This window comes from Dendrobates tinctorius, unplaced genomic scaffold (assembly GCF_039654945.1).
Source record: "Dendrobates tinctorius isolate UK_male_01 unplaced genomic scaffold, ASM3965494v1 ptg000011l, whole genome shotgun sequence".
In the NCBI taxonomy this organism is placed as follows: Eukaryota; Metazoa; Chordata; class Amphibia; order Anura; family Dendrobatidae; genus Dendrobates; species Dendrobates tinctorius.
The window spans coordinates 80,680,552-80,706,949 of NW_027361679.1; the positions used below are offsets into that span (position 1 = coordinate 80,680,552).

A 26,398-nucleotide genomic window follows, 5' to 3' on the forward strand; every position below is an offset into this window, starting at 1 on the left:
ACCAGGTTTACCATGTTAACCTTATCAAGCCATGGCAAGATATAGAACCAGCGGTAACTCCGTGCTTGCTGGGCAACCTAGAAGGGGAGGTTGGAGCCGTTACCATAGCGGAGACTCTGTCGAAGGCCCAGAAACAGCAGTGCCGAGAGTTACTCCAGAAAAACCGCGACCTGTTCTCAGAGTTGCCGGGGTGCACGAAGGTGGTGGAGCACGAAATTCTGACCGAGGCACATGTGCGGGTGAACGTGAAACCCTATCGTATTCCTGAGGCCCGGCGAGAGGTAATCTCCAAGGAGGTGCAGCGTATGTTGAAGCTCGGGGTCATTGAGGAATCCAAGAGCGGCTGGTCGAGCCCGATTGTCCTGGTCCCAAAACCTGATGGTGAATGGAGGTTCTGCAACGATTACCGAAAGCTGAATGAGGTCTCCAAGTTCGATGCTTATCCCATGCCACGCGTTGATGAGCTCATCGAGAGACTTGGACCGGCCAGATACATAACCACTCTGGATCTGACAAAGGGATATTGGCAGATTCCCATGGCACAGGAAGCCAAGGAGAAGACGGCATTCTCCACACCAGACGGGTGCTTCCAGTATGTCCGGATGCCGTTTGGCCTACAGGGAGCTCCAGCAACCTTCCAGAGGGCGATGGATAGAATCCTTGCGTCTCATAAGCTATATGCTGCCGCATATCTAGATGATATCGTCATCTTTACCCCGGACTGGGAGACTCACCTGGAGAAGGTCCAAGCAGTGTTTGATGCTCTAAGAGAGGCGGGGTTTACAATAAACCCGAAGAAGTGTGCCTTGGGGAGAGAAGAAGCCAAGTACCTTGGATATGTAGTGGGGCGTGGCGAGATCAAACCCCAAATCAATAAAGTGGAAGCAATTCAGACATGGCCGAGACCTCTGTCAAAGAAGCAAGTTAAAGCTTTCCTGGGGATTGTGGGATATTACAGGAGGTTCATCCCAAACTTCGCCACAATGGCTGCACCTCTAACTGATCTGCTTAAGGGGACGAAGTCAGTGATGGTCAGCTGGTCCGAAGAAACAGAGTCAGCCTTCCAAGAAATGAAGGGAGCTCTTTGTAAGCAACCCGTTTTGGTGGCCCCAGACTTTAAACGTGAATTTGTCCTCCAGACAGATGCCTCAGATGTCGGGGTAGGAGCAGTCCTCTCCCAAGAGATACGTGGGGAGGAGCATCCTGTTCTCTACTTGAGTAGGAAGTTGACTTCTTGTGAGAGAAATTACTCAGTTGTAGAGAAGGAGTGTTTGGCCATAAAATGGGCAGTGGACACATTACGGTACTACCTGGTGGGACGGAAGTTTAGGTTAATATCCGACCATGCCCCACTCAGGTGGATGAGGGAAACAAAGGGCAAGAATGCTAGGGTCACCCGCTGGTTCTTAGCCCTACAAGACTCCAGCTTCCATGTAGAGCATAGGGCCGGGAAGCTACATGGGAATGCCGATGCCCTCTCCAGAATCCCTTGCCTGGTAGGTGAAAGTGCCAAGCCCCACGGCTTTAGGCAGAGGGGGGAGGTATGTGGCAGGGCTAAGGGTCGTGTAATTGATGGGAGATATGTGTCTCATAAATGGCTTATCTCCATAATGTAAGGCATAGGTAAAGCGTACCAGATATTATTGTTGTTGTTGTTTGAAGGACCTGTGGTGAGGTCACAGTCAGGTGACCAGTCAGCTGCCGAGTTCGTGGGTGTGGCTACAGCCTTATAATGTGGCCTGCTCCTGAACCATGGAGCTGTATGTGGGGAGGACTACACCTCCCAGCATGTGCTGAGACTCGCGGTCTGAGTCTGCAACCACGAACGGTTATGTTTTGTTTGCCTAAACTAGAGGCTATTTTTGGTGAGACGCTGTTTTTTGGTTTATGACAGAAATAAACCTTATGAACTTTGGAAGAACCTGTCTCCTGATTGTCTCCCGCTGCACCTGAGTGAGTCACATCCCCACAATACGTAGAAAAAATAATTCACCGCACTCAACAACTTGATAGTATGCAGAAAACCGTGAATTTATTCAAAATGTCCAATCCAACAAAGAATGTGCCAAAACAAGAATAGAATATGTACAGTCAAAATACCCGACGTTTCGATCCTCCCGCGGATCTTAATCATGGGGTACACTAAAACGAAAAAGAACGTTGAACCATAGATATACAATAAATATACAAATATGTACAGGATATACACAGAAGATGGATAGACAACCAACAGTGTATATACAATAACAAATATACAGAGAGACAAAAAAACATAAGAAAAAAACAGATCTGGGGGAATATAGAACTGGAGCGTTACTAGTCAGCTATTGCATATTGATTGGATTAATTGACAAAGAAATAGCTTCAGGAGATTAAGAGACTAGAGACACTATTGATTTACCTTAATGGACATAGTAGCGGACCTGAGGCACTTGGAAAGGATATATGTCCCCTTAAGGTGGTCGCAGGTACTACAGGTGAAAATATATCAGTAGCTAAATATAGATAGAATGACTGGCCAAGAGAAAGGTACATGGTATACCTGGAACACTTAGTTAACGCTGAAAATGGCTCAAGTGGATGTCGCTGGATTTTTGCAGTTGGTGCAATGGAAGTTCCATATAATGGTTTTAGCTGGGTTAATGAAAAAGAAAATATCTTAGCATGATGTTTGTAGAATATCAAGATTGTTAGAAGTATATACCGAGGTCAATAGTATACCTTGTAGTAAGGGGGTTTTAGCTTGGGGCTGTAGTGGCCGTCATATAATATTCTCCACCTGTGGAGTGAGTGGCACACAATGAGGGAAGTGTTGCAAATATCAGAGTGCGATGTTCAATGCATCTGGGTGCCGAGGGTTACCTGGGGGATCCTCTGGTTAGGGAACAGGCAGTAGGGTAGAGGCGGCGCTCCCGTGCCCTGTCCTGGGGTGAATGGAGGGCTGTGCTGGTCCGTGGCAATGCAGGGTTTAAATGCCCCGCTGTGTACCGCCGGACCGAAAGTGCGTCACCGGCCCAGAAGTGACACAGCGCTGTAATGAAAAAGGCACCGCGCATACGCGGTGGTTACAGAGACTGCAATAGAATGTATGAATGACTGCGCTTGCGCGGCCAAATAGAGAGCTGCAATGTTGTTGCAGCATTGTCATGGAGAAGGGGGGGTAGTTGTAGTGCAAACGAAAGCGTAGTAAAGATATAAAGGGGAGAAATGCGTCCACCGGAAATAGGGGCATTTCACTAAGGCCGGGCAGATGTCTTAATAGGGAGTCAGTAGATTATAAAAAAGGAGCAGCATATTGGTAATTTGTAGGTTATATTGAGGCGCAATCTTGTGGATAATAGGGATGTATAAAAATGTGTGAAAAATGGTAAGGTTAAAAAATGATGGCAAAATAATGAAGAAATAATAAAAAATAATGAAAAAATTATGCTGTTGCATATAAAGCATACATAAAAAGAAATCTGTGTACTCAAATTATAAAACTGATTAAAGGGTCCTAAGGTAGGAAATATATAAAAAAAGAAAGAACCCTGCCGTGGTCTCCTCCAGTACTGGAAGTGAAGCTGTCCATCAATCACAGCCAATCACTGGCCTCAGCAATGACTTTTGTATGTACTGCATGCGACTGCTGGGCCAGCGATTGGCTGTAGCGGTCAGTAGACTGGTGGATGGAATGTCATCACCATGGGACCAGCGGGACCATTTGAGTGGCAGGAGATTCAAGGGTAAGTAATGTAAGTAATTGCTATTTATTTCAGCAATTTGAGACATCAAGGCCACTTTTATGTTACACCATAAAACCCCTTTAAAGCCTAACCCCAACCTCAAACCAATTTTCTCTGATGTAATAAACAGAGATTCTGTAACATATGACGCTAATAAATGGTCTCTACTCGCGTTCTTCCTTTTGTACACTCTGTTGCCTCCTTCAATTTGGTTGTCTTTAAATACTTGTCTCGAAAACCAGGCTGACTGTTCTAAAGTCATGTCGCAGAACTATGGTATTCCTAGTAAACCTAGGTCTGTAAAATGATGCTAAAGACAAAACACAGCTTTTGCCAAAGTCTGTGTCTCCGCCAATGTAAAATAACTAAAAACAGAATTTATGTGAGAGGTCGGTGAGAAGTTGGGTGTGGGCTCTTCCAGCTGGAAAATAACCGAGAACCTCACAAACAGTGGCTTCTTCATTTACAGTAAACATTTATATACATTCTATACAGTAAATTAAGTTACAAATTGCATAATGCTATCAAAAATACATGAACTGCTTGATCTAGACTGAAATGGGCCATCTCTGGCCATAGACAAGTTGTGCTAGGCCTATGGATCACTGAGCCCTACCTGTATTAGGACTGGAGTCATGTTATGCCCACTCCTGGCCAGTTGGACATCAAAAGAAAGAATTGCAGACGCACATTATACTGGCATCATCCAAACCTGCCAATAATGACGGGTTCAGACAACAGTCTAATGTATACGAGAGCCCCGGACAACTGATTGAGGGATTTAAGCATCCGGATGTCTGATCTTAGACCACCAAACCTTTTGTTCTCCCTGAGAAAAGCCGTCATCAGACATGTTTAGCAGGTGGATCTCCCACAGAAAACAAAAGAGCACTTGGCCGAGCGAGTGCTCAAGAGACAGCCGAGATAGCAGCCGGCCAAATGATCGACCAAACCATAGCTATCAAATCTGTATGGGGGGCTTTAGAGCTGAGGAAATGTGCTAAAAAGTAAAAACACTAGAGAAGGGATGCACAAACATTTTTGGTTCAAGGATCATAATGCTACAATGGATCACTTTCTAAGGCCACATTAAAACTTAAAGGGGCTGTCTGGACTTAGGGTAAAAGTCTGCAGTCACTGTGGACTTGTGAATCCTCACACTTCTCGCAACGTGAACATTCTCCAGCACCATGAGCAGAAGGTGCATGACCACAAGGATGCGACTTCCATACATTGCATTGTGCATACATACATACATTCTGCATTGTGATTGCTATAAGTGTGTGCTAGAAGTGTGAAGATTAATTTAAGAATTAAAACCAGAAGGATGTATACAGACTGTGCCCTGCTACCTGCCACCATCGCACTCTAACAAGCATCTCTATTCTTCCGACAGGTATGTCCATCCAACCAGCTCTCCTGCTCTCCTGCTGTCTGTCTATGAAGGACACACAGTGCGTCACCCAGCTTTGCACATAGACTTGCCTCTGCACCTAGCATTCACATGGTATGTCCATCCACCCAGCTCTCCTGCTCTCCTGCTGTCTGTCTATGAAGGACACACAGTGCGTCACCCAGCTTTGCACATAGACTTGCCTCTGCACCTAGCATTCACATGGTATGTCCATCCACCCAGCTCTCCTGCTCTCCTGCTGTCTGTCTATGAAGGACACACAGTGCGTCACCCAGCTTTGCACATAGACTTGCCTCTGCACCTAGCATTCACATGGTATGTCCATCCACCCAGCTCTCCTGCTCTCCTGCTGTCTGTCTATGAAGGACACACAGTGCGTCACCCAGCTTTGCACATAGACTTGCCTCTGCACCTAGCATTCACATGGTATGTCCATCCACCCAGCTCTCCTGCTGTCTGTCTATGAAGGACACACAGTGCGTCACCCAGCTTTGCACATAGACTTGCCTCTGCACCTAGCATTCACATGGTATGCCGTTCAGCTAACCCCAGCTTACCCCAGTGTTATTTATGACCTTGTTTACTCTGGCTTGATCATATACATCTGGTCCACTCTTAATTGTCTGGCCAAGATGAGCAGAGACCACTCCTCTCTGCTTCACACCTGACTGCACTTAGTTGTACATATATTGCAGAGTACAAGTCTGCATAGACTTCAGTCTGCATTGTGATTGCTATAAGTGTGTGCTAGAAGTGTGAAGATTAATTTAAGAATTAAAACCAGAAGGATGTATACAGACTGTGCCCTGCTACCTGCCACCATCGCACTCTAACAAGCATCTCTATTCTTCCGACAGGTATGTCCATCCACCCAGCTCTCCTGCTCTCCTGCTGTCTGTCTATGAAGGACACACAGTGCGTCACCCAGCTTTGCACATAGACTTGCCTCTGCACCTAGCATTCACATGGTATGTCCATCCACCCAGCTCTCCTGCTCTCCTGCTGTCTGTCTATGAAGGACACACAGTGCGTCACCCAGCTTTGCACATAGACTTGCCTCTGCACCTAGCATTCACATGGTATGTCCATCCACCCAGCTCTCCTGCTCTCCTGCTGTCTGTCTATGAAGGACACACAGTGCGTCACCCAGCTTTGCACATAGACTTGCCTCTGCACCTAGCATTCACATGGTATGCCGTTCAGCTAACCCCAGCTTACCCCAGTGTTATTTATGACCTTGTTTACTCTGGCTTGATCATATACATCTGGTCCACTCTTAATTGTCTGGCCAAGATGAGCAGAGACCACTCCTCTCTGCTTCACACCTGACTGCACTTAGTTGTACATATATTGCAGAGTACAAGTCTGCATAGACTTCAGTCTGCATTGTGATTGCTATAAGTGTGTGCTAGAAGTGTGAAGATTAATTTAAGAATTAAAACCAGAAGGATGTATACAGACTGTGCCCTGCTACCTGCCACCATCGCACTCTAACAAGCATCTCTATTCTTCCGACAGGTATGTCCATCCACCCAGCTCTCCTGCTCTCCTGCTGTCTGTCTAAGAAGGACACACAGTGCGTCACCCAGCTTTGCACATAGACTTGCCTCTGCACCTAGCATTCACATGGTATGTCCATCCACCCAGCTCTCCTGCTCTCCTGCTGTCTGTCTATGAAGGACACACAGTGCGTCACCCAGCTTTGCACATAGACTTGCCTCTGCACCTAGCATTCACATGGTATGCCGTTCAGCTAACCCCAGCTTACCCCAGTGTTATTTATGACCTTGTTTACTCTGGCTTGATCATATACATCTGGTCCACTCTTAATTGTCTGGCCAAGATGAGCAGAGACCACTCCTCTCTGCTTCACACCTGACTGCACTTAGTTGTACATATATTGCAGAGTACAAGTCTGCATAGACTTCAGTCTGCATTGTGATTGCTATAAGTGTGTGCTAGAAGTGTGAAGATTAATTTAAGAATTAAAACCAGAAGGATGTATACAGACTGTGCCCTGCTACCTGCCACCATCGCACTCTAACAAGCATCTCTATTCTTCCGACAGGTATGTCCATCCACCCAGCTCTCCTGCTCTCCTGCTGTCTGTCTATGAAGGACACACAGTGCGTCACCCAGCTTTGCACATAGACTTGCCTCTGCACCTAGCATTCACATGGTATGTCCATCCACCCAGCTCTCCTGCTCTCCTGCTGTCTGTCTATGAAGGACACACAGTGCGTCACCCAGCTTTGCACATAGACTTGCCTCTGCACCTAGCATTCACATGGTATGCCGTTCAGCTAACCCCAGCTTACCCCAGTGTTATTTATGACCTTGTTTACTCTGGCTTGATCATATACATCTGGTCCACTCTTAATTGTCTGGCCAAGATGAGCAGAGACCACTCCTCTCTGCTTCACACCTGACTGCACTTAGTTGTACATATATTGCAGAGTACAAGTCTGCATAGACTTCAGTCTGCATTGTGATTGCTATAAGTGTGTGCTAGAAGTGTGAAGATTAATTTAAGAATTAAAACCAGAAGGATGTATACAGACTGTGCCCTGCTACCTGCCACCATCGCACTCTAACAAGCATCTCTATTCTTCCGACAGGTATGTCCATCCACCCAGCTCTCCTGCTCTCCTGCTGTCTGTCTATGAAGGACACACAGTGCGTCACCCAGCTTTGCACATAGACTTGCCTCTGCACCTAGCATTCACATGGTATGTCCATCCACCCAGCTCTCCTGCTCTCCTGCTGTCTGTCTATGAAGGACACACAGTGCGTCACCCAGCTTTGCACATAGACTTGCCTCTGCACCTAGCATTCACATGGTATGCCGTTCAGCTAACCCCAGCTTACCCCAGTGTTATTTATGACCTTGTTTACTCTGGCTTGATCATATACATCTGGTCCACTCTTAATTGTCTGGCCAAGATGAGCAGAGACCACTCCTCTCTGCTTCACACCTGACTGCACTTAGTTGTACATATATTGCAGAGTACAAGTCTGCATAGACTTCAGTCTGCATTGTGATTGCTATAAGTGTGTGCTAGAAGTGTGAAGATTAATTTAAGAATTAAAACCAGAAGGATGTATACAGACTGTGCCCTGCTACCTGCCACCATCGCACTCTAACAAGCATCTCTATTCTTCCGACAGGTATGTCCATCCACCCAGCTCTCCTGCTCTCCTGCTGTCTGTCTATGAAGGACACACAGTGCGTCACCCAGCTTTGCACATAGACTTGCCTCTGCACCTAGCATTCACATGGTATGTCCATCCACCCAGCTCTCCTGCTCTCCTGCTGTCTGTCTATGAAGGACACACAGTGCGTCACCCAGCTTTGCACATAGACTTGCCTCTGCACCTAGCATTCACATGGTATGCCGTTCAGCTAACCCCAGCTTACCCCAGTGTTATTTATGACCTTGTTTACTCTGGCTTGATCATATACATCTGGTCCACTCTTAATTGTCTGGCCAAGATGAGCAGAGACCACTCCTCTCTGCTTCACACCTGACTGCACTTAGTTGTACATATATTGCAGAGTACAAGTCTGCATAGACTTCAGTCTGCATTGTGATTGCTATAAGTGTGTGCTAGAAGTGTGAAGATTAATTTAAGAATTAAAACCAGAAGGATGTATACAGACTGTGCCCTGCTACCTGCCACCATCGCACTCTAACAAGCATCTCTATTCTTCCGACAGGTATGTCCATCCACCCAGCTCTCCTGCTCTCCTGCTGTCTGTCTATGAAGGACACACAGTGCGTCACCCAGCTTTGCACATAGACTTGCCTCTGCACCTAGCATTCACATGGTATGTCCATCCACTCAGCTCTCCTGCTCTCCTGCTGTCTGTCTATGAAGGACACACAGTGCGTCACCCAGCTTTGCACATAGACTTGCCTCTGCACCTAGCATTCACATGGTATGCCGTTCAGCTAACCCCAGCTTACCCCAGTGTTATTTATGACCTTGTTTACTCTGGCTTGATCATATACATCTGGTCCACTCTTAATTGTCTGGCCAAGATGAGCAGAGACCACTCCTCTCTGCTTCACACCTGACTGCACTTAGTTGTACATATATTGCAGAGTACAAGTCTGCATAGACTTCAGTCTGCATTGTGATTGCTATAAGTGTGTGCTAGAAGTGTGAAGATTAATTTAAGAATTAAAACCAGAAGGATGTATACAGACTGTGCCCTGCTACCTGCCACCATCGCACTCTAACAAGCATCTCTATTCTTCCGACAGGTATGTCCATCCACCCAGCTCTCCTGCTCTCCTGCTGTCTGTCTATGAAGGACACACAGTGCGTCACCCAACTTTGCACATAGACTTGCCTCTGCACCTAGCATTCACATGGTATGTCCATCCACCCAGCTCTCCTGCTCTCCTGCTGTCTGTCTATGAAGGACACACAGTGCGTCACCCAGCTTTGCACATAGACTTGCCTCTGCACCTAGCATTCACATGGTATGCCGTTCAGCTAACCCCAGCTTACCCCAGTGTTATTTATGACCTTGTTTACTCTGGCTTGATCATATACATCTGGTCCACTCTTAATTGTCTGGCCAAGATGAGCAGAGACCACTCCTCTCTGCTTCACACCTGACTGCACTTAGTTGTACATATATTGCAGAGTACAAGTCTGCATAGACTTCAGTCTGCATTGTGATTGCTATAAGTGTGTGCTAGAAGTGTGAAGATTAATTTAAGAATTAAAACCAGAAGGATGTATACAGACTGTGCCCTGCTACCTGCCACCATCGCACTCTAACAAGCATCTCTATTCTTCCGACAGGTATGTCCATCCACCCAGCTCTCCTGCTGTCTGTCTATGAAGGACACACAGTGCGTCACCCAGCTTTGCACATAGACTTGCCTCTGCACCTAGCATTCACATGGTATGTCCATCCACCCAGCTCTCCTGCTCTCCTGCTGTCTGTCTATGAAGGACACACAGTGCGTCACCCAGCTTTGCACATAGACTTGCCTCTGCACCTAGCATTCACATGGTATGCCGTTCAGCTAACCCCAGCTTACCCCAGTGTTATTTATGACCTTGTTTACTCTGGCTTGATCATATACATCTGGTCCACTCTTAATTGTCTGGCCAAGATGAGCAGAGACCACTCCTCTCTGCTTCACACCTGACTGCACTTAGTTGTACATATATTGCAGAGTACAAGTCTGCATAGACTTCAGTCTGCATTGTGATTGCTATAAGTGTGTGCTAGAAGTGTGAAGATTAATTTAAGAATTAAAACCAGAAGGATGTATACAGACTGTGCCCTGCTACCTGCCACCATCGCACTCTAACAAGCATCTCTATTCTTCCGACAGGTATGTCCATCCACCCAGCTCTCCTGCTCTCCTGCTGTCTGTCTATGAAGGACACACAGTGCGTCACCCAGCTTTGCACATAGACTTGCCTCTGCACCTAGCATTCACATGGTATGCCGTTCAGCTATCCCCAGCTTACCCCAGTGTTATTTATGACCTTGTTTACTCTGGCTTGATCATATACATCTGGTCCACTCTTAATTGTCTGGCCAAGATGAGCAGAGACCACTCCTCTCTGCTTCACACCTGACTGCACTTAGTTGTACATATATTGCAGAGTACAAGTCTGCATAGACTTCAGTCTGCATTGTGATTGCTATAAGTGTGTGCTAGAAGTGTGAAGATTAATTTAAGAATTAAAACCAGAAGGATGTATACAGACTGTGCCCTGCTACCTGCCACCATCGCACTCTAACAAGCATCTCTATTCTTCCGACAGGTATGTCCATCCACCCAGCTCTCCTGCTCTCCTGCTGTCTGTCTATGAAGGACACACAGTGCGTCACCCAGCTTTGCACATAGACTTGCCTCTGCACCTAGCATTCACATGGTATGCCGTTCAGCTAACCCCAGCTTACCCCAGTGTTATTTATGACCTTGTTTACTCTGGCTTGATCATATACATCTGGTCCACTCTTAATTGTCTGGCCAAGATGAGCAGAGACCACTCCTCTCTGCTTCACACCTGACTGCACTTAGTTGTACATATATTGCAGAGTACAAGTCTGCATAGACTTCAGTCTGCATTGTGATTGCTATAAGTGTGTGCTAGAAGTGTGAAGATTAATTTAAGAATTAAAACCAGAAGGATGTATACAGACTGTGCCCTGCTACCTGCCACCATCGCACTCTAACAAGCATCTCTATTCTTCCGACAGGTATGTCCATCCACCCAGCTCTCCTGCTCTCCTGCTGTCTGTCTATGAAGGACACACAGTGCGTCACCCAGCTTTGCACATAGACTTGCCTCTGCACCTAGCATTCACATGGTATGCCGTTCAGCTAACCCCAGCTTACCCCAGTGTTATTTATGACCTTGTTTACTCTGGCTTGATCATATACATCTGGTCCACTCTTAATTGTCTGGCCAAGATGAGCAGAGACCACTCCTCTCTGCTTCACACCTGACTGCACTTAGTTGTACATATATTGCAGAGTACAAGTCTGCATAGACTTCAGTCTGCATTGTGATTGCTATAAGTGTGTGCTAGAAGTGTGAAGATTAATTTAAGAATTAAAACCAGAAGGATGTATACAGACTGTGCCCTGCTACCTGCCACCATCGCACTCTAACAAGCATCTCTATTCTTCCGACAGGTATGTCCATCCACCCAGCTCTCCTGCTCTCCTGCTGTCTGTCTATGAAGGACACACAGTGCGTCACCCAGCTTTGCACATAGACTTGCCTCTGCACCTAGCATTCACATGGTATGCCGTTCAGCTAACCCCAGCTTACCCCAGTGTTATTTATGACCTTGTTTACTCTGGCTTGATCATATACATCTGGTCCACTCTTAATTGTCTGGCCAAGATGAGCAGAGACCACTCCTCTCTGCTTCACACCTGACTGCACTTAGTTGTACATATATTGCAGAGTACAAGTCTGCATAGACTTCAGTCTGCATTGTGATTGCTATAAGTGTGTGCTAGAAGTGTGAAGATTAATTTAAGAATTAAAACCAGAAGGATGTATACAGACTGTGCCCTGCTACCTGCCACCATCGCACTCTAACAAGCATCTCTATTCTTCCGACAGGTATGTCCATCCACCCAGCTCTCCTGCTCTCCTGCTGTCTGTCTATGAAGGACACACAGTGCGTCACCCAGCTTTGCACATAGACTTGCCTCTGCACCTAGCATTCACATGGTATGCCGTTCAGCTAACCCCAGCTTACCCCAGTGTTATTTATGACCTTGTTTACTCTGGCTTGATCATATACATCTGGTCCACTCTTAATTGTCTGGCCAAGATGAGCAGAGACCACTCCTCTCTGCTTCACACCTGACTGCACTTAGTTGTACATATATTGCAGAGTACAAGTCTGCATAGACTTCAGTCTGCATTGTGATTGCTATAAGTGTGTGCTAGAAGTGTGAAGATTAATTTAAGAATTAAAACCAGAAGGATGTATACAGACTGTGCCCTGCTACCTGCCACCATCGCACTCTAACAAGCATCTCTATTCTTCCGACAGGTATGTCCATCCACCCAGCTCTCCTGCTCTCCTGCTGTCTGTCTATGAAGGACACACAGTGCGTCACCCAGCTTTGCACATAGACTTGCCTCTGCACCTAGCATTCACATGGTATGCCGTTCAGCTAACCCCAGCTTACCCCAGTGTTATTTATGACCTTGTTTACTCTGGCTTGATCATATACATCTGGTCCACTCTTAATTGTCTGGCCAAGATGAGCAGAGACCACTCCTCTCTGCTTCACACCTGACTGCACTTAGTTGTACATATATTGCAGAGTACAAGTCTGCATAGACTTCAGTCTGCATTGTGATTGCTATAAGTGTGTGCTAGAAGTGTGAAGATTAATTTAAGAATTAAAACCAGAAGGATGTATACAGACTGTGCCCTGCTACCTGCCACCATCGCACTCTAACAAGCATCTCTATTCTTCCGACAGGTATGTCCATCCACCCAGCTCTCCTGCTCTCCTGCTGTCTGTCTATGAAGGACACACAGTGCGTCACCCAGCTTTGCACATAGACTTGCCTCTGCACCTAGCATTCACATGGTATGCCGTTCAGCTAACCCCAGCTTACCCCAGTGTTATTTATGACCTTGTTTACTCTGGCTTGATCATATACATCTGGTCCACTCTTAATTGTCTGGCCAAGATGAGCAGAGACCACTCCTCTCTGCTTCACACCTGACTGCACTTAGTTGTACATATATTGCAGAGTACAAGTCTGCATAGACTTCAGTCTGCATTGTGATTGCTATAAGTGTGTGCTAGAAGTGTGAAGATTAATTTAAGAATTAAAACCAGAATTGAACCAGAAGGGAACTGAAGGTAACTGGACAGTCACTGTAAACAATGTTTCTGTTTGTTTTCACTTTCACCCCAATAATCCTTCACTTTCTGCTAATTCCCCTAATCCCTACTCCTAGTAAGGAACTGTTCATCTCTTCTTCAATCCTCCCCATCCACCTCACCTCCGCCTCAAAACTGTTCCTTAACATACAATCCTCTGTCTCCAAACACAGACAGCCCCCTCATGCCCTCTCCTGCTCCCACCTGGTAACACTTTCTCTGCTCCTTCTCACTGCTGGTGATATCTCTCCAAATCCTGGTCCTCCTCACCACATTCCCACAGTCATTTCTACCTCCCATCCACGCTCTATCACAACCTTCCGTAACCTCTCCAACCTTATACCCATTCACCCAGCCCCCGCTTCCCCAGTCCCACTAACAGGAGCTCTGTGGAACGCTCGCTCTGTCTGCAACAAGCTTTCCTACATCCATGATCTTTTTGTTACTACCAAACTCTCCTTCCTCGCCATCACCGAAACCTGGCTCACCCCTTCTGACACAGCCTCTCCTGCTGCACTTTCGTATGGCGGCTTCCACCTTTCTCACACCCCCCGCCCCAGCTGCAAACATGGTGGAGGAGTTGGTTTTCTCCTGTCAGATACCTGCTCCTTCACCCCAATCCCACTGCCACCCTCTGTTACCCTCCCTTCCTTTGAGGTGCACTCTGTGCGCATCTACTCCCCCTCCAACCTCCAACTGGCTGTCATCTACCGCCCCCCAGGGCCAGCCACCACCTTCTTTGACCACTTTACCACCTGGTTACTTCATTTCCTTTCCGCGGACATCCCTACTATCATCATGGGCGACTTCAACATCCCCATTGACACTTCCCTCTCAGCTGCCACTAAACTTCTATCTCTCACTTCCTCCTTCGGCCTCACTCAATGGTCTTCTACAGCCACCCACAAAGATGGCCACACACTGGACCTCATCTTCACCCGCCTCTGCTCCCTATCTAACCTCTCTAACTCACCTCTTCCTCTCTCTGACCACAACCTGCTCACATTCTCTTCCCTCTTCACTCCATGTCTACAATCCCCACCCCACAAACTTTCACACCCTCGCAGGAATCTTAAACACCTTGACCTACACTCATTCTCCGAATCCCTCCTCCCTCTTACAGATATAAGTTCCTTACACAATGCGGATGACGCTGCCGCTCTATATAACACCACAATAGCTGTAGCTTTGGAATCCGCTGCCCCACTTACACATACCAAAACTCGCAAAATCAACAGACAGCCCTGGCACACCAGCCTGACCAAAGAGCTGAGGCGAGCTTCCAGGGCTGCTGAGCGCAGATGGAAAAGATCCCACTCCAACGAGCATTTCATCGCATTCAAACAGTCCCTCACTACTTTCAAGACCACACTCGCCACAGCTAAACAAACCTACTTCTCATCTCTCATATCCTCCCTGTCTCACAACCCTAAACAGTTATTCAACACCTTCAATTCTCTCCTCCGCCCCCCAGCACCTCCTCCCTCCCCACTCATCTCAGCTGAAGACTTTGCCTCATTTTTCAAGCAGAAAATTGATAACATCAGGGACAGTTTTGGTCAACAACCCCCAGAGCCCTTCCTCCCGACTTCCCAGCCCTCCACCTTCAAAACCAACTTCTCCACCATTACAGAAGATCGACTCTCCACTCTACTCTCAAGATCACATCTCACCACCTGTGCACTCGACCCGATCCCATCCCACTTCATCCCAAACCTCACCACAGTCTTCATCCCAACCCTAACCCATCTCTTCAACCTATCACTAACAACTGGTGTTTTCCCCTCAAGCTTTAAACATGCCTCCATCACACCTATCCTCAAAAAGCCCTCTCTTGACCCATCCTCTGTATCTAGCTATCGCCCTATATCACTTCTCCCATACGCCTCCAAGCTACTGGAACAACACGTCTACCTTGAACTGTCCTCCCATCTCTCTTCTTGCTCCCTCTTCGACCGCTTACAATCTGGCTTCCGGTCACACCACTCCACTGAAACTGCCCTTACTAAGGTCACCAATGACCTCTTAACTGCCAAGAGCAAGCGACACTACTCTGTCCTCCTCCTCCTGGACCTGTCGGCTGCCTTTGACACAGTGGACCATTCCCCATTATTACAGACCCTCTCATCCCTCGGCATCACAGACTTGGCCCTCTCCTGGATCTCATCATACCTAACAGACCGGACATTCAGCGTCTCCCACTCACACACCACCTCCTCACCTCGCCCCCTATCTGTCGGAGTCCCACAAGGTTCAGTCCTAGGGCCCCTGCTGTTCTCTATTTACACCTTTGGCCTGGGACAGCTCATAGAATCTCATGGCTTTCAGTATCATCTTTATGCTGATGACACACAGATCTACATCTCTGGACCAGATATCACCTCCCTACTAACCAGAATCCCTCAATGTCTGTCCACTATTTCATCCTTCTTCTCCACTAGATATCTGAAACTCAACATGGACAAAACAGAATTCATCATCTTTCCCCCATCTCACGTGACCCCCCCTACGAACCTATCAATTACAGTAAATGACTGCCCACTCTCCCCAGTCCCACAAGCTCGCTGCCTCGGAGTAATCCTTGATGCTGATCTCTCCTTCAAACCACATATCCAAACCCTTTCCACTTCCTGCCGACTTCAACTCAAAAATATTTCACGCATCCGTTCATTCCTCACCCAAGAATCTGCAAAAACCCTAGTCCATGCCCTCATCATCTCTCGCCTTGACTACTGCAACCTCATGCTCTGCGGCCTCCCCTCAAACACTCTCGCACCCCTCCAATCTATTCTAAACTCTGCTGCCCGACTAATCCACCTGTCCCCCCGCTATTCCCCAGCTTCTCCCCTCTGTCAATCCCTTCACTGGCTCCCAATTGCCCAGAGACTCCATTACAAAACCCTAACCATGACATACAAAGCCATCCACAACTTGTCTCCTCCATACATCTGTGACCTCGTCTCCCGGTACTTTCCTGCACGCAACCTCCGATCCTCACAAGATCTCCTTCTCTACTCCCCTCTTATCTCCTCTTCCCACAATCGCATACAAGATTTCTCTCGCGCATCACCCCTACTCTGGAACTCTCTACCACAACATATCAGACTCTCACCTACCATCGAAACCTTCAAAAAGAGCCTGAAGACCCACCTCTTCCGACAAGCCTATAACCTGCAGTAACCACCGATCGACCAAACCGCTGCACGACCAGCTCTACCCTCGCCTACTGTATTATCACCCATCCCTTGAAGATTGTGAGCCCTCGCGGGCAGGGTCCTCTCTCCTCCTGTACCAGTTATGACTTGTATTGTTTAAGATTATTGTACTTGTTTTTATGTATACCCCCTCACATGTAAAGCGCCATGGAATAAATGGCGCTATAACAATAAATAATAATAATAATAATAATGTGGTCATATGCAGACTGGACGTGCACGGCCTCACTCAATGCAAGTGAACTTAGTGAGGACGGACACATCTAGTCGGAATGTGGCCAGAAGTATTCTCAAGTCTGCAGTCATATACAGTTAGGTCCATATATATTTGGACAGAGACAACATTTTTCTAATTTTGGTTCTAGACATTACCACAGTGAATTTTAAACAAAACAATTCAGATGCAGTTGAAGTTCAGACTTTCAGCTTCCATTTGAGGGTATCCACATTAAAATTGGATGAAGGGTTTAGGAGTTTCAGCTTCTTAACATGTGCCGCCCTGTTTTTAAAGGGACCAAAAGTAATTGGACAATTGACTCCAAGGCTATTTCATGGACAGGTGTGGGTAATCCCTTCGTTATGTCATTCTCAATTAAGCAGATAAAAGGCCTGGAGTTGATTTGAGGTGTGGTGCTTGCATTTGGAAGGTTTTGCTGTGAAGGAAACATGCGGTCAAAGGAGCTCTCCATGCAGGTGAAACAAGCCATCCTTAAGCTGCAAAAACAGAAAAAACCCATCCGAGAAATTGCTACAACATTAGGAGTGGCAAAATCTACAGTTTGGTGCATCCTGAGAAAGAAAGAAAGCAAGCACTGGTGAACTCATCAATACAAAAAGACCTTGGCGCCCACAGAAGACAACAGTGGTGGATGATCGCAGAATAATCTCCATGGTGAAGAGAAACCCCTTCACAACAGCCAACCCAGTGACCAACACTCTCCAGGAGGTAGGCGTATCAATATCCAAATCTACCATAAAGAGAAGACTGCATGAAAGTAAATACAGAGGGTTCACTGCACGGTGCAAGCCACTCATAAGCATCAAGAATCAAAAGGCTAGACTGGACTTTGCTAAAAAAAAAAAAATCTAAAAAAGCCAGCACAGTTCTGGAAGAACATTCTTTGGACAGATGAAACCAAGATCAACCTCTACCAGAATGATGGAAAGAGAAAAGTATGGCAAAGGCGTGGTACAGCTCATGATCCAAAGCATACCACATCATCTGTAAAACACGGCGGAGGCAGTGTGATGGCTTGGGCATGCATGGCTGCCAGTGGCACTGGGTCACTAGTGTTTATTGATGATGTGACACAGGACAGAAGCAGCCGAATGAATTCTGAAGTATTCAGAGCCATACTGTGTGCTCAGATCCAGTCAAAAGCAACCAAACTGATTGGTCGTCGTTTCATACTACAGATGGACAATGACCCAAAACATAAAGCCAAAGCAACCCAGGAGTTTATTAAAGAAGTGGAATATTCTTGAATGGCCAAGTCAGTCACCTGATCTCAACCCAATTGAGCATGCATTTCACTTGTTAAAGACTAAACTTTGGACAGAAAGGCCCACAAACAAACAGCAACTGAAAACCACCGCAGTGAAGACCTGGCAGAGCATCAAAAAGGAGGAAACACAGCGCCTGGTGATGTCCATGAGTTCAAGACTTCAGGCAGTCATTGCCAACAAAGGGTTTTCAACCAAGTACTAGAAATGAACATTTTATTTACAATTATTTAATCTGTCCAATTACTTTTGGTCCCTTTAAAAACAGGGTGGCACATGTTAAAGAGCTGAAACTCCTAAACCCTTCATCCAATTTTAATGTGGATACCCTCAAATGAAAGCTGAAAGTCTGAACTTCAACTGCATCTGAATTGTTTTGTTTAAAATTCATTGTGGTAATGTCTAGAACCAAAATTAGAAAAATGTCTCTGTCCAAATATACCGTATATGGAGCGAACTGTAGAGTCACTACAGTCTTATTCCCTAAGCCCGGACAACCCCTTTAAAGATGTCTTCTGATTTGACAACAAATGCCATAAACGTCTGATCAGTAGGTGGTTCCATCTCTGGGACTTTTAGTGAGTGACTTTCAGTTTCCTGCTTGTTTGAAACTCCAGGGCAAAGCAGTCATGATTCACACAAGCACAGCGCTCTCCATTGTAATCTATGATGACTACATAAACAGCCCAATGTTTTACAGCCATCATAAGCTAGGATGGAGAAAGCCAAATCTGTGCACAAATATTTTCTTTTCTGGAGTAAGGAACAGAGAGGAGTCATAAATATGAAGGTGCCAAAAATGGCATGTGCACCTCTGTAGTGTAAGAGGATCTTTTCCATACAGACACATGGGACTTAGTATTAGAATTAGCTGGCCTCTTTTCTGTAATATTTCACTTTGATTTGACATCAGACTATTCTATATAGAGTCCCGCCATGGCTTGCGTGTAGTTCTTGATCACGTGCTTAGATGTCAGTACATAGTCACCAGCTGATCATGGGCTGTAGAAATGCTTTATCTAACTTACTCTGTTACAAAACTTCTCAGTGTCACTGACCTGCTACAGGAAAGCATCCTAATGATGGTCTTATGAGACACATCACAGCTGCTCCCAAGTCAAAATATGTGTGTGTGTATCCTGTGTATGTGGCTAAAAAACCCTGCAACATGTGAACGCAGACTTATATTTTACCTGATGCACATTACAGCAAACAACCTAAAATTTCCTAATGTCATTGCCGTAACTGTTAAGATGTGGTGCTGAATAACATAAAAGAATGTTTTCTGTGGGTTCTTAGTGGGCATCAGCTCATGTCATTGACATTAAAATAATATGCTGGTACTGCATACACATCATAGTAAGGCTGGGGTCACCTGAGTGTGTATTCTATCATCCAAGAGATTCAGGTCAATTATGCAAATCACACTTTGAACAAATTCTGAATACAGTTTGATCAGAGTATAACCATTGTGTGCTCTGATTCTTTCGGATGAGAAGATGAAGAAACCAATGTCTCTATCTTCTCAATTGTGTCAGTCCGTTGAAATCGGGTGCACTGAGATGTCATCCGAGTGCAGCCCAATTCTTTCCACAGACTCAGTGACTTGCATGGCCGAGTGCGATCCAAACATCGGATCAAACTAGGGAATGCTGCAAATTTTTTTCCCGGACAGACCCTGTACCAAGCTGTTGGGTAGCACTTGGACCGATAACATAGTCGTCTACACAACCCGAACTTCTGGCTTCACATGTCATTATAATTTAATCTGCAGCACAACATTAATTAACATTAATATTCACAGACCCTTTTTTTTACCAATAGCCTACAACAGTGACGGCGTACTTATGGGCACACGTGCCAGAGAGGGCACGCAGAGCCCTCTAAGCTGGCACGCGGCCTCGCCTCACTGATCCGGAGCTGCAGCTACCTGCCTCTCACACATTGAGCGGAGCTGAGTGATGATGTCATCCAGCCACGGCAGCGCCTCTCAATGTGTGAGAGGAAGGAAGCTGTCGGCGCGCGGAGAGGTGAGTGTGGCCGCTGTGGTGTGTGTGGCCCCTGTGATGTGTGTGTGTGTGTGGTGTGTGTCAATGATGGGGAGAAAGCCAATGAAGGGAGTGATGGAGAGAGGGCCATTGATGGGGAGATGGCCATTGATGGGGAGAGGACCAGTGATGGAGAGAGGGCAAGTGATGGGGAGAGGGCAAGTGATGGGGAGAGGGCCAATGATGGGGGTGATGGGGAGAGGGCCAATGATGGGGGTGATGGGGAGAGGGCCAGTGATGGGAGTGATGGGGAGAGGGCCAGTAATGGGAGTGATGGGGAGAAGGACAATCATGGGGTGATGGGGAGGAGGAAATGATGGAGGTGGTGGAATGGGCAATTTCTACATGAAGGGGATCATGATGGGGCATATTTTTGCATGAAGGGGATCATGATGGGGCATATTTCTGCATGAAGGGGATCATGATGGGGCATATCTCTGCATGAAGGGGATCATTATGGCTCATATCTCTACATGAAGGGGATCATGATGGGGCATATCTCTACATGAAGGGGATCAAGATGGGGCATTGCTACATGAAGGGGTTCATGATGGGGCATATTTCTGCATGAAGAGAATCATGATGGGGTATATCTCTACATGAAGGGGATCATGATGGGGCATATCTCTACATGAAGGGGATCATGATGGGGCATATTTCTGCATGAAGAGAATCATGATGGGGCATATTTCTGCATGAAGCGGATCATGATGGGGTATATCTCTACATGAAGGGATCATGATGGGGAATTGCTACATGAAGGGGATCATGATGGGGCATATCTCTACATGAAGGGGATCATGATGGGGCATATCTCTACATGAAGGGGATCACGATGGGGCATATCTCTGCATGAAGGGGATCACGATGGGGCATATCTCTGCATGAAGGGGATCACGATGGGGCATATCTCTGCATGAAGGGGATCACGATGGGGCATATCTCTGCATTAAGGGGATCACGATGGGGCATATCTCTGCATTAAGGGGATCACGATGGGGCATATCTCTGCATTAAGGGGATCACGATGGGGCATATCTCTACATGAAGGGGATCACGATGGGGCATATATCTGCATGAAGGGAATCATGATGGGGTATATTTCTGCATGAAGGGGATCATGATGGGGCATTTGGCACTTAATCATAAATAACTGGGTTTTAGGTTGCAGTTTGGGCACTCGGTCTCAGAAAGGTTCGCCATCACTGGCCTACAAAAACAGACACATGAAAAACTCCACAGATGATGGCTGCAAAAAAATAAAGAAAACATAGCTGAAAATTGCATGTGTACATGAGGCTATAGGAGCCAAAATGTGTTCCCTTCATATCCGATTTACAGGCACCCAAATCAGGCATGTGAGGGGACATTGCTATACAGAACCACAGATCTCAGCTTCTTGCTTCTCCATATGTAGGTTACAGGTGATTCCACTCAAACCTGAGCTTTCAATGGCAGCTACTTCTGTCTCTACTGCTGCTAAAAAGAAGTTGTCATCTCTTCTAAACTACGACCAACTTGAAGGGATCTAACCCTTTTACACATGAATCTCATTATCCGTGACATTGTTGTATGAACCATAACACCGAACAGCATTGTTTTCCATGTTGGTGAAATCCGTTATCTAAACAATGGATAGTTTCATTCTGGTTGTCATGGAAATGGCTGTGTGTTTACAAATACATGGTCTATAATAGATTGCCTTGATCTAAACCATGGCAACTGGGTAAAAAAACAACCTTTGGTTATATTTCTGCCTTTGTTACCAAGACATTCAGAATAGAGGTCCTGATTTGGCCGCTTCATCTTCCTCCACATCATACCCTTATGTAACCCACTGTAATATACACAGCTTTTCTCCAAAATCAAAGTAATGCAGAAATAAGCAGCATTGCCCATAAAAGGGTTCAGGATAAAAGCAATGTCTTACCTGGGAAGGTGTGCGGATTGGGTGATCCCCTCTTAAGGCACTTGGAGCATAGAACATGTACTGTGTAATACAGGCCCGGCCATTCTTGTAATAGAGCATTCAGCTCCTCTAGCAGGGGGGTGATTGCCTGCCATGCAGTCCAGATATTAGGGAGAGAGGCATGGCTGGCAATAGACAGAATGTCTGACTGTAAGGCCCCTTTAGATGGTCGAAAGCTCACCACAACTGGCACTTTTCCCCTATAGGCAAAGATCTGAAATTTACCATCCGAACGGTGCACTATATGACTATTAATCTGGACGCTAAAGCGGGCAAACAAGCCAGGTGGGAATATAAATGGGAAGCTGTATTCTATCTGAAGTTGCTCTACTGCAAGAGATTGTCCCGATAGGTTTGTACCATTGATCCAGGCCTCGGCATGAGGAACCTCGTTCTTCACATAGCATGGGAACGTATACCAGGCAGTTGCCCCATTCAATGGTTTGGACTTGGGCTTATTGATACAGTAACACAGCCCCATCTTCTCCAAAAGTTCTAGAATGAGCTGCAAGTCTTGTTGGGTTTTGATATGTGGCTTAAGAAGTAATTTAATGACATGAGTGGGCAATAGTCCGTGAAGCAAAAACCCTTCCACATAATGATGCAACTGGGTGGCCCTCAAGTCGTCCACATTGGCGTCGCTGATAAGTTTCTGCAATAAGACAGAGGCGTCCCGCTGGAAAAAGACATTCAAGATGTCAATCAGCTTTGTCAGATTGTGAAAAACGTACTCTTTAAGAGTGGCATTGTCTTCAAAGTAGAGCAGCTTGCCGCTCTCGTGTAAGTAAGACAGGGCGCTCTGCAGCCTGTCCTCGGTTAGGCCGGCCTGGAGGCCGAGGCGTGCCGAATCCCACCAGGTCAGCCAGAGCTCCTGAGGTTTAAAGTGCAATTCTTCCAGCATTTGCCACGATTTGGGAAGAACTCGATGCAAATTTGGGAAAATCTCCCTGTGTTCTGCTACAGAAAGAAGCTTTTCCCTCAAGCGCCTGACGTTGGAATAGTTGTGGCAGCTAACACAGAGGACGGGGGAGAGGATCTGAAGACGGTTATTCATTAGGTATTGGAACTGGGCTTTCTTCCTCCTCAGATTTTTATCGCTGACACCATAGAAAGCTGCATGAGGGTTCGAGGCACGCATGTCATAGTCTTGGCTGAGAGCTTCATCAACGGTCTGTGCCAGGTTTTGTAAGGTCTCCGAATCCTTCTTCTCCTGCAGAGCTATCTGGTGGTGGATATCAAGGCATTTCTCTTCAATGTCCGTCTCCTCGCATAAATCTGTATGAGTCCCTACTATGCATACAACTGCATGTGGTACCTTGGCACTGACAAAATGTAGAAAACAGCCTACAGACATATAAAACCGCTTCGAGACATAGGACTTTAGGTTGACGGCTAGGATATATAAAGCACCGGGGGAAAGGAAGAAGGGGTTAATGATGTCGTAGCTCTGATCCCCAGCTAAATCATACACGATAAAAGTCAGGCCTCGCTCGGCATCAGCGGTCCAGTTAGTGACCTCAATCCCCGTACTGGCCAGGATGCAGCTGGCCTGCTGGCCATCGGTCAGGCAATGCCTCAGCACGGTTTTGCCTGCATCCTTCAGGCCAGTGAGGACTAATTTTAACCTTGGCTTCACGGCAGGTTGTGAATGGGCAAGTTCTTTCTGATAAGCAGCAATGTAAGGGATCCCTTTCATGCACACCTCATAAGGAGGCTGAATTAAGGGGTTGTCTTTGATCTTCCAGATGTTGACTTTGGACAGCTTCCCAAAGTTATCTGGGAGAATGGCTATTTGGTTACCTTGCAATACCAGCTCCTCCAGTAAGCCCAGGTCCACAATGGTGTCTGGCAGGTACCTGATCCTGTTGTTATCCAGCCACAAGGTGACCAGCCTGAACAGGCTGGAGATGCCCTCTGGCAGCACCGTCAGCTGATTCCGGCTCAGGTAGACCTCCTCCAGGTCCTGGAGCACCAGCAGGGTCCTGGGGAAGTCCTGGAAGCTGTTGGAGGACAGGTTGATCATCCTCAGCCTCTGCAGGGCCCCAAAGCCCTCAGGTAAGGAGGAGAGGTTGTTATTGTCCAGCATCAGGCTCTCCAGATGCCTCAGCTCACAGAAGGAGTCCGGTAAGGTGAAGAGTCCGGTGCTGCTCAGCCACAGGATCTTCAGGGGCTTCATGGCCTGGATGCCCTCAGGCAGGGTGCAGAGCATCTTGTTCCCAGAGAAGTCCAGCTCCTCCAGGGCAGGCAGCTGCAGGATCTGCTGGGGGAAGCTGCCCAGCTGGTTGTGGTCCAGGTCCAGGGCTCGCAGCCGGGCCAGCCCCTGCAGGGTGTCGGGCAGGTGGCTCACCCGGTTGAAGCTGACGTCCAGCTCCTCCAGGAGCCCCAGGGAGCCGAGCTGCCGGGGCAGGGTGCGCAGCTGGTTGTGGCTCAGGCACAGCTTCTTCAGCTGGCTCAGCAGCCCCACGGCCTCGGTGAGGCAGGCCAGCCGGTTGTGGCTGAGGTCCAGCTCGGTGAGCCTGCCCAGCTGGTACACGGCGGAGGGCACGCTCAGCAGCTTGTTCCGGCGCAGGATCAGCACATGCAGCTTGCCCGCAGCCAGGCTCCGCAGGCCCTCGGGCACGTCCTCCAGGGAGTTGTTGCCCAGGTTCAGCACCTCCACGTCGCCCAGGTCCTCGGGCAGGACGAGCTTGCTGTGCTCGCCGCAGCTGAGGGTGAGCTGGCGCAGGCTGCTCCGCAGCTTCCTGGAGCGCAGAGCCGCGTCCCTCCATAGGCGGGCGCTCTTCAGGTCACAGGCATCCTTGGGTGCTGCCATCATCGTGGAGACGGGGAGGGGGCGCCTGTCAGTGCTGCGGCATGGTGCACCGGTCACCGCGATGGTGGCACCGCCTCAGGGCTGCCGGTAGGAGCGCAGGAGCCCGCGGACAGGGCGGCATGCTTCCTCAATGGTGGCCGCCCGGAGGGGAGGATGGAGCCAGCTATTGTCTCCGCTGATGTCCTTGTGAAGGCGGAGTGTGGGCAGCAGCGGGGCCGGAGTGTCAGCGCTGCCTCCGTGGAGATGACTCTTAACCTGCTCCTCTCTCCTCCCCAGAAAATCACAGGGTGGGGACTGACTGGGAAGAGGGAGCCCACTGGTGGAAGAGCACGTCCTGCTCTGTGGAGGCGACGCGCCACCTAGCGCCCACGGCTATGGAGACTAGGGAGAGCGGCCTCATCCACCGTACCGCTGCTGTGTGTCTGTCCGACTCGTAAGCACTGTGTACAGGCGCACATGTATGACTGCAGGCACATGTATGACTACAGGCACATGTATGACTGCAGGCACATGTATGAGCACAGGCACATGTATGACTACAGGCACATGTATGACTGCAGGCACATGTATGAGCACAGGCACATGTATGACTGCAGGCACATGTATGACTGCAGGCACATGTATGACTGCAGGCACATGTATGAGTACAGGCACATGTATGACTGCAGGCACATGTATGACTACAGGCACATGTATGACTGCAGGCACATGTATGACTGCAGGCACATGTATGACTGCAGGCACATGTATGACTACAGGCACATGTATGACTGCAGGCACATGTATGAGTACAGGCACATGTATGACTGCAGGCACATGTATGACTACAGGCACATGTATGACTACAGGCACATGTATGACTGCAGGCACATGTATGACTACAGGCACATGTATGACTACAGGCACATGTATGAGCACAGGCACAAGTATGACTACAGGCACATGTATGAGTACAGGCACATGTATGACTGCAGGCACATGTATGAGCACAGGCACATGTATGACTACAGGCACATGTATGACTGCAGGCACATGTATGAGCACAGGCACATGTATGACTGCAGGCACATGTATGACTGCAGGCACATGTATGACTGCAGGCACATGTATGAGTACAGGCACATGTATGACTGCAGGCACATGTATGACTACAGGCACATGTATGACTGCAGGCACATGTATGACTGCAGGCACATGTATGACTGCAGGCACATGTATGACTACAGGCACATGTATGACTGCAGGCACATGTATGAGTACAGGCACATGTATGACTGCAGGCACATGTATGACTACAGGCACATGTA

The 26,398-nt window shown here is 47.5% G+C and overlaps 1 protein-coding gene across 2 annotated transcripts in view; it reads right to left on the reverse strand.

The window, feature by feature from the left end:
- The window catches only part of MFHAS1 (multifunctional ROCO family signaling regulator 1), a 162,574-nt gene extending 137,143 nt beyond the window's left edge, over positions 1-25,431 (reverse strand). For both annotated transcript variants that reach the window (XM_073543660.1, XM_073543662.1), the window contains exon 1: positions 22,241-25,431. In XM_073543660.1, coding sequence (XP_073399761.1) covers positions 22,241-25,094 — 2,854 coding nt within the window. In that variant the 5' untranslated portion in view covers positions 25,095-25,431. The remainder of the gene's footprint in view (positions 1-22,240) is intronic.
- Positions 25,432-26,398: the final 967 nt, after the last annotated feature.